Source organism: Panicum virgatum, chromosome 4N, assembly GCF_016808335.1.
Source record: "Panicum virgatum strain AP13 chromosome 4N, P.virgatum_v5, whole genome shotgun sequence".
Classification (NCBI taxonomy): Eukaryota; Viridiplantae; Streptophyta; class Magnoliopsida; order Poales; family Poaceae; genus Panicum; species Panicum virgatum.
In genome coordinates, this window is record NC_053148.1 from 9,257,129 (window position 1) to 9,266,352 (window position 9,224).

The following is a 9,224-nucleotide window of genomic DNA, read 5'->3' on the forward strand; positions in this document are numbered from 1 at the left end:
CGGCCGCTCATTGGGCAGACTGTACCGTCGTCAGCCCGCTGGGTACCGCGGACGCCGACACGTCGCGCTCGCTATCCACCCCTGGTCCCCGAGAACCGCAGCCACTAGTATTCTTGTCCGGGAAAGGGGAAAAAAGCTAGGTTCACGGGCCGAAAGCTACGCAGCAGGAGCGGCACGGCGCGCGCACGCAAGGCGGACGCTGGTTGAGTGGATGGAGCGAACCAAACCATGCGTACTGCCGCTCCCTGAATCAGAATGTTACCGATTCAAACACTTTATAATCTTAACCAACCACACTTTATAATCTTAGCCAACCACTATATGTAATCTCTTTCCAGCTGTTTATATTCGAAACAATTATTGTATCTTGATTATTGTATCTTGTATGGGTTTTCAACATCAGTTTCTTTTCATTTAAGAAGAGAATAAATAGATATACTATATTTGTGGCTAACTCAATGTTCGGTTATTTTCAGCTAACATATATTTTGATAGTTATTATAGGCCCTCTATCGCTAATATCGTGCAGTACTAGGAGTTAACATCATCGTAGAAATGGCTTCCATTGAGTTTAACATAGAGTAAAATTATAACCACCAAGATTTATTCTTTTTTTTTGTTTTACTAGAATTTGCTCGTCACACTTGCCATACATTAAGGATACTACTTATACGCCTCTACAAACCCTTTTCTATGGGCGCCCCATGCTTTTCTATAGGCTCATGTAACGTTGCTATGATAACATTTTGTAATCCTTAAATCCTTGCTACATATATTAGTAACTTCCTTTAGCGGTACTGTAGATGCAACTTTCGCACCTTGTTGGAGAATCAGTTTCCACTACTAAACTTTTGTGCTATACTTTGTGTGATAGAATTAATAAACGCGAGTAACATGACCAAGCATAGCCTTAATGCATGGCGCCACCCCACAACTACCATGATATATGCTTGAATGAATAGAGTACCATCTGGCATCGAATTGAATACATGGTGCAGCATAGGGTCATCACGTTATCTAACCGTCCTAGCGGCTATAGATAGACTTCTATCTATTCTTAATATCTTGTATCTATTAGATGCCTATTTATTCTATCCTTGCTCATAAGGATGCCAGCCCACCCCTTATTTAGAGTTCGTAACGTTTATTTGGAGAAATATTCGACTACATGTTGTTACTCGGAAAACACAACCATCCAAACAATTCTCGGTCATTTTGTATTACTATATACAATTGTTCATATATCTTGTAACCTTTAGATGCATGCCAACTTCTTTTCCACCCACAATAATAACTGTCATTTGTTATATATGAAAAAAATACAACTATGAGTTATTATAACGAGAAATGCAATTACTAGAATAGATGTCGCTTGTTCCGGCGCATCACTCCACTTTCAGTGCGGACATGTACGTAGTACTCCCTCCGTCTCAAAATAAATGCAATTCTAGGACCAAGCACGCAAACCAATAAAAGGTGTGAAATTACCAAAATACCTTTTGTCTTTTGTAAGAAAAATCTAGATATTGGCTTGTCTTTTGTATGAGAAGTTTTCGGAGACTCTTGTCTTTTGTGATTGCTAGGTCAAAGTTGCATTTTTTGTGAGACAAATTTTGAACCCTAAAATTGTATTTATTTTGGGACGGAGGGGTAAGTCACTAATATCACCTGCAACAGTGTGGCAAGTGGAAGTGTTTGACCCACGCACCAAGAACTCACTGCCGTGGTGCAAGCGAGGAGCGGGTGTGCCGTGTGCCGTGTGCCGTGTGCGCGAGGCGCAGCCGCGCCGGCGCCGGGATGGCCGGGCCCGCGCCCCGCTGTCCGGCGCCCCCCACTGATCGCAATCCTCTCTCAGACCGGCCGCGGGGCCTTGTCGTCCCCCGACGGCAGCGGCTGCCGCGGCAGGGCTCTTTATTGGCCCCGAGGCGACACCTGTCCCGTCGCCCACCTCGCCGCCGCGATCGCCTCCCTCAAAGCCGCACCAACACCAACCCCACCAACGCTCGAGCTCCACATCCCCCCATTCTCCCCCCGCCCCCGCCCAACTGGATTTTCCCTTGCTAATTGTGGTATACTGTAGCACTCCGCGCCCCGCCGCAACTAATCTTGCTTCCCTTCCCCGAGCTCCAGCCGGTCGCCCTCCTGCGCTGTTGCTTCTGCCGCCGCGGCGCGGCTATAAGTCTGCCCCCCTTTTCCTTTTGGTTCCCCCTCCCTGCTCCGCGCGGTGCTCGCCTCGCGTGTTCCTGTGGCTCCAAAGCTCCGGGCTTTGCAGACCTGGTGCGGAATTCCGGTGGGAGTTGGGGAGAGGAGGGTGCTGCGTGCCAGGGCGGTGATGGAGATGCCGGGAGGGAGCGGCGCGGGCCCGGCGCTGGCGCGGCAGGGCTCGATCTACTCGCTCACGTTCGACGAGTTCCAGAGCGCGCTCGGCGGCCCCAGCAAGGACTTCGGGTCCATGAACATGGACGAGCTGCTGCGCAACATCTGGACGGCCGAGGAGTCCAACGCCATGGCCGCCGCCGCGCCGACCACGGCCGCGGCCGCGTCCGTGGACGCGCACGCCCAGCAGCAGCCGGGGGCGCCCATCCAGCGCCAGGGCTCCTTCACGCTGCCCCGCACGCTCAGCCAGAAGACGGTCGACGAGGTCTGGCGCGAGATCGTCGGCCTCACCGAAGGGGAGGACGTCCAGCCGGTCCCGCCGGCCCCCGCGCCCGCCGCCGCCGCCGCGGCCCCCGCGCCGATGCCGGCGCAGGCGCAGCGGCAGCCGACGCTGGGGTCCATGACGCTGGAGGAGTTCCTGGTGCGCGCCGGCGTCGTGCGGGAGGATATGGCGCAGCAGACCCTCGTGCTGCCGCCGCACGCGCAGGTGCTCTTCTCCCAGGGCAATGCGGTCGCGCCGCAGACCTTGCAGCTGGGGAACGGCATGGTCACCGGGGTCGTCGGGCAGGGGCTCGGGGGAGGGATGACGGTGGCCGCGCCGACGACGCCCGTCGTGCTCAACGGGATGGGGAAGGTGGAGACCGGGGATCTGTCCTCGCTCTCGCCGGTGCCGTACCCCTTCGACACCGCGCTCAGGGTGAGGAAGGGACCGACCGTCGAGAAGGTGGTCGAGAGGAGGCAGAGGCGCATGATCAAGAACAGGGAGTCGGCCGCCCGGTCGCGTACCAGGAAGCAGGTGAACCTCCTCCTCTTCGTCCACTGCACTGCTCTGCTCTCCGTTATCCGTTAATCATATGCCTTTTGCTTAATTATAGTAAAATCTTGCCTGAAATGGATCTCTATGGTAACCATATTTGGTATGCCCCTCGATTATGTTGTACTTTATTCACTTGTCATTTCCGGTTTATTAGCTGTTTGGTAGTATTAGTTTATGGCTGAGTAGCCTCTGCAATTAGCAAGTTGGGATTGTATAATACTCCTAACCTAAAGAGGAGAAGAATCTGCGAATGAACCATGGTTCAACTTGACACCTTTCAGATTCAGGAAGACCGAGAGACAATGGATAAGTTTGTTAATTTTGGGGATGATGGTTACACATTCCAGTCTCAGATCCCACACTCCCACCTCAAATTGAGATGATAGCAATTACATATTTGGCTTACAGAAGTTTACATACGACTGATTAACATATGATTTTGTATGCTTTCTGGCTAATTTTTGCTACAGATAGAAGAGGTACAATTATTTCACAATGACACTTGCTGCTGTATGCAGACTATAATCTTTGACCTCTAATCTAATTTGCTTATGCAACTCATATCTATTGATTGCTAATTGCTAGCAAATTGTTAAGCAGTTCAATTCACTGGTACGAGTCCAAAATCATAACGCAGTTTGCAGACACTGAACTGCGCTATATCTAACATTGCAGGCTTACATAATGGAGTTGGAGGCTGAGGTGGCAAAACTTAAGGAGCAGAATGATGAATTGCAGAAAAAGCAGGTATACTTGCTATGTTTTGTTACAGATTTCGTTTTTTTCCACTAAATTTTTTTAAATTTGACTTCATGGTTGTGTGCACATTATTTGTTTATTTACCTTATCAATTCATGGCTTCATGTAGTGGTCCTCAGATGATCTCTTGACATCGGACATTTTTTAAGTCGTTCTCCACATATGGCATTGCTTTTCTAGAGATTTGAGCCCCTATATGTTTTTAATATGTTCCCTAAAGATGCTTGCTGCTAGCATAGCAACAGTTAAGTTGCCGCATTTAGTAGCGTTTTTCAAATGCATGGTCCTTGTTGCATATGTGGTGCATCGAACTAACTGTCTCAGTAACTGTTGGAGACTGTGCATACTGATTTGATTCCTTTTGTGTTAGACTTGAGCTCGTAGCTCACAAGTGTCATATTTGGTTTCTAGACTTTGTGATATTTGCTGGCGAAATAGTCAAAATCGTCCCTCAACTATCGCTCAAGGCTCAATTTCGTCCCTGGACTTTAAAAACGTCCACTTTAGTCCCTGAACTATGTTAAACGGGTCAATTTCGTCTTCCTGATGACGTGGCGTGCCATCGTGGACCGCCAAGTCAGCGCCCAGTCATCATCTGATGGGAAATACCGTTTCTACCCTCAAGCCAGCTAAACTCAGATTCGTTCACAGCTTCAGACCCGGAAATCCCCATTGCAATACTGCATCTGTGTCCCATCAAGAACAAATTCTCCGTTGAAATGAAATCTAACAATCAATACCTCGTCATCTCCCATGTTAATTCCGCCATACAGATCCAATTTTGTGGTCAAATTCCATTATATGATGACTGGGCGCTGACTTGGCGGTCCACGATGGCACGCCACGTCGTGAGGAGGACGAAATTGACCCGTTTAGCATAGTTCAGGGACTAAAGTGGACGTTTTCAAAGTCTAGGGACGAAACTGAGCCTTGAGCGATAGTTGAGGGACGATTTTAGCTATTTCGCCATATTTGCTAGTTGGCACACATCTTTCATGAACTCAATGCTGGTACTGATAACTTTGTAACACTATCTATGTGGAATTAAGAGACCTAGAATTTCCACATGTAGCACCTGGATGTTTGACATTATCCACAAATTGTTAGTGTTGCATATTTGCAACCTCCATTGTGTAGCATTGTACATAGTGTGATCATATCACCTCTTTGATTCGAGACAAAAGGAAAATTTGTTCTAATTAGCTTAACTCCCGTATGAATTTATATATTTCAAACCTGAGGTCCATGTCCTTCATAATAGTTTGTTTCTTCTTAGCCCCTTATAAAAAAACTAAAGAGGTTATATATTCACTTGCTAATTTGTTATGCTTTCATGTGCAGGTTGAAATGCTCAAGAAGCAAAAAGATGAGGTAATGATCTTTCATTTTGGGAAAATACTGTTGTTGAGAGTTTTCATTCTGTAATTCCAAATCCTTTTACACTGATTACTATTGCATGTTTTTAAATGTCCCCACGTACGATAAGCTGCAATTAGCCGACCGGTTTATTTTTTTCCTATTTAATTTCCTATAATTGGCTTAACCCTTTCCCTTTCCATGGAATGTTCATGGATCAAGTCTCACAACATCATTCCAATGCGATTCGTTCTATTGTTCATGATAGAAACCTGCTGATATTCCATTAGACACTAGTTTGAATGTTTTTCAGAAATATGACTTTGATTGTCTCCTAATTCTGCATTTGCCTGTACTCATCACTGTTTATAGCAAATCACCACTGAGTTTTTTTCCTGTTCCATTTTTATCTCCATATTATTGCAACCTACCAATCAACCAAGCATTTTCTATAGTCAGTAATTCTTTTTAGTGTTCATAAGAAAAAAGGTTTGATATATAAAAATGAAAAATAAAGTCATGACATCAAAATAGAGGTGACTTGATTTTCATTTTCCATTGTTTTTTTGTGCCTGTTTTATGTGCTTTGAGCATCCTGAAAATAGAGGTGAATGCAGCTGCCAGATGCACATAGTTCCATCAATTTAGCTCCAGAATGTTTAGCTCTAAGAGATATTAAGAGTTAGTTCATCAAACAGTTTCAAAATAAACCATATGACTATACATGAGCATAAATCTAAGAAAAACACTAGCAAAATGAGCATGCGTGCAGGCCTGGACATGAGCCGCAGAGCCAAGGCAAATCAATTTGTCAGATCTTATATGACAAACCTTGGCACGTCCAGTCCAGTTTCATGTTTATTCAGCACAGGTCTAGGTTTCAATACAAATTCATTATATGCAGGATATGTTTAGAATACTATAACTTCTGTATGACACCAGTTTCTTCCCATAATAACTAAAAGTTTCATATTTGAACTCTAGTATCTTGCTATCTTGCACTAGAGCATATATATGAATTAGTATGTCTGTCAGGAAATGTTCCATTGTTTAAAGGGTCTACATTTTAGTTGAAACTTAGAAATGTTGCATACACTTTGTATGCAGCGCTTGTGCTTGATACATTTTGATGGCAAAATAGCCATCAAAATTTTGGTCCCTCAACGTTATTGGAAGGGTCAAATTCGTCCCTTAACTTTCAAATTGGCTAATATAGTCCCTCAATTTTCATTTTAGGATCATGCCTACCCTTATGCTGATATTATACTCCATATTATACTCCTTAATTTCCACTCTTCATGTGCCCGCAATACAATGCGATGCATGGATAAATAAAATTCTATGTTCCAAATTTAACACTTGTGATGTTCAGCTCCTAAATGCATTGACACTCATGCCACCACTGATTTGCTTGGCTAAATAATTTTTTTTAGTAAAATAATAAATTGTTGAGGAATTTAGAAGGGGAAGGAGACAAGGGTAAAGATGACCTTTTGCATAAATCTCATGTTATTATAGAGTATAATATAGTACAAGGATGAGTTTGACCCAAAAACGAAAGTTTAGAGACTATATTGGCCTATCTGAAAGTTGAGGGATGAACTTGACCCCGAGATCAAAGTTGAGGGACCAAAACGACTATTTTGCCTATTTTGATAAAGTCACCAGTTAACTCTATTCAAATTGTGTATTCTGTTGTATCTTGTATCTAATTAATTAGTTCAGATTTTAACTAAAGAGGGCTTCACTCCAATGGGATCTGAATGGCGTAATATATACTTATTGGAAGTAGAATGCTAACACATGTGATTTTACCTTGCTTGGTGCCCCCATCTGCATTTCAAATTATTGTGATTTAGTTGATCTTAAAAGGAAAGAATACCTCATTGGTGAAAGAATGATATTGGTGTTGGCATTCTTATATTTAGTGAAATAAAATAATAAAGCATGCCATACTTTTTCTGAAGCTCATATAGTTGTTTCCATCTGATTACTATTAGTTATAACACCTTCAGGTGAGATCTATGCTTTACCCTGACAATCCTGGTGAACTTTGATGACTATTTTGTAGCTGAAGACAGTAGATCTTTGTTGCTGCTGATTTTCATGTGCAGCAGTTGGAAAAAGGTTCAACGCTCCTACGCTCACAGAAGTTTCTCTGTGAATGGTTTTCGCAGGTCCTGGAGCGTATCAACAACCAACTTGGACCAAAGGCAAAGAAACTTTGCTTGCGTCGTACCCTGACCGGTCCGTGGTAGCCTGCTGAAGCTCGCATATCATTGACCAAAGTTAAGATCGTCGACTTCTTTAGATGTGACCCGTGTGTATATATCAGATGAAGTCAAAATCTCCAGTTTCCCTTTAGACTTACGCTGCTTCAGCTTCAGAGCTACTGTTCACCTTGTTATGTGATCGTTCGGTCCCGTGGGTAGACTGCCCGTGACAGTCACTGCTTAGGTTCAGTTGCGCAATCCTCAGATGAACAATGAAGCATACCATCTAATCTGTTTAACTCCCGCCTGTCTGTTATCATGTTGAGATCATGAATGTAGCTTAATGTTGTTTACTGGATGCAGCTGTGCCGCTGCTTCTGCTTTACATGTGGTTGAGATAATCAGATAATGGTAAGATACCATCAGGTTATAGCTCAGTTGGTCTGTACCCTGTAGCAATAAGAGTTGTTGGTTTCTAACCAGCTTGTAAGTTGTAACAATACCCTATTTTTTGGGACCTATTTGCTGATGAATGTAGGCAACGTCATGCAGCTGTTGTTCAGTGAGTACTTCACAGTTCAGGTACACGTGCGCCATTGTTGCCACTTGCCACCAGAATGCGAATCTCAGGAGTTCAGGACAGCGTCAGTAACTCGCAACAAAGACAGCACGGTGCGCCCGTACCATGAGGAAAGAGAGACGGCTCACCCTGCACTCTATCTGAATTGTGAACCCTAGCTAGCACTCGTAAACGTTTTAAGATGGTCACTAAGCTCCCACTAATAAAACCACTAAGCTCCCACTAATACATGGACGTAATTATTGCTGCCCTAAGCTTGATAGAGTTCATCGTGTACTTGCTTGCCATGAAGGAGAAGGTCCACATCGCTTCAGAATTCAGATACTCCAATGCACGGACAGCGCAACGAACACTGAAACTGCATGACGGCATGAGCGTCATCTTCACGGTCTGTTGTGACGGAACCACCAAATTAAAACTCTAATTAAGCGTAATGACCGTCATTTGAACACATCAGGCGCATTAGCTTAACGGCTTAATTTGGCGATCCTTTCTCAATCCACGGCCCGATCGAAACAATACCGGTAGTCCCACGCGATGGTGGGCGCAGATGGTACAAGCACGACAAAATACTTGAAAGTATACAAGGATGAAAGAACCGATAAGCAAGAGTTTTACAAACTGAGTTCAAATTTTACACGAATAATTTACAAAACTTTACAATAGATGTGACTGAAGTTCGAAAATAAAAGATCCTACAAATACTTTAGCTCCCATCAGTTCTGCTCCTTCAAGACCGGTCAGACCGGTTCTACCAACCGGTCGGACCGGTCGGCACTGCCTGCCGACTCCACCGGTCAGACCGGTCTGCGCAAAACAGAGAGGCTGAACACTCAGCCCTCGAGTGTACGTTGACAACGCTCTAACCGGAAGGGTCTCTCTCCACCACTTCCCACCCCTCTGCATCTCTGCGGATGAATTTAACGCAGCAGGGGCAGAAATCGACGTCCGGGTGTCCTGTAATAATAAAGGTGGCAACAAACCCTAAGTATTCTAATACTCAGTAAGGCTTACCCGACCAGTGGGTATAACTTAGCCCACATATCTAGACATGCACGGCATTTGGCTGGTGGTTATTTTGTAGAAATAGCAACTAGAGGTGTATCCTTACTTTCAATGTTTT

General features: G+C 44.7%; 1 protein-coding gene across 2 annotated transcripts; it reads left to right on the plus strand.

Moving 5' to 3' along the window:
• Positions 1-1,961: 1,961 nt before the first annotated feature.
• Positions 1,962-8,083, plus strand: LOC120670013 (bZIP transcription factor 46-like). Of its 2 annotated transcripts, none has more exons than XM_039949962.1 (4): positions 1,962-3,172; positions 3,869-3,940; positions 5,294-5,323; positions 7,380-7,509. In XM_039949962.1, the coding sequence occupies exons 1-4, from the start codon at positions 2,333-2,335 to the stop codon at positions 7,407-7,409; spliced, it is 972 nt and encodes a 323-aa protein (XP_039805896.1). In that variant the 5' UTR covers positions 1,962-2,332; the 3' UTR covers positions 7,410-7,509. The 2 variants fall into 2 exon arrangements, with proteins under 2 accessions (XP_039805896.1, XP_039805895.1); XM_039949961.1 differs by having other exon boundaries at positions 1,975-3,172; positions 7,486-8,083.
• Positions 8,084-9,224: the final 1,141 nt, after the last annotated feature.

What these genes read in the sequence shown, in the direction of transcription:
- LOC120670013 (XM_039949961.1), top strand. Translation starts at nt 2,333, where the DNA reads ATGGAGATGCCGGGAGGGAGCGGCGCGGGCCCGGCGCTGGCGCGGCAG. An exon ending in GGTCGCGTACCAGGAAGCAG is followed by an intron (nt 3,173 to 3,868) that starts GTGAACCTCCTC and finishes CTAACATTGCAG; the next exon opens with GCTTACATAATGGAGTTGGA. An exon ending in TCAAGAAGCAAAAAGATGAG is followed by an intron (nt 5,324 to 7,485) that starts GTAATGATCTTT and finishes TGGTTTTCGCAG; the next exon opens with GTCCTGGAGCGTATCAACAA.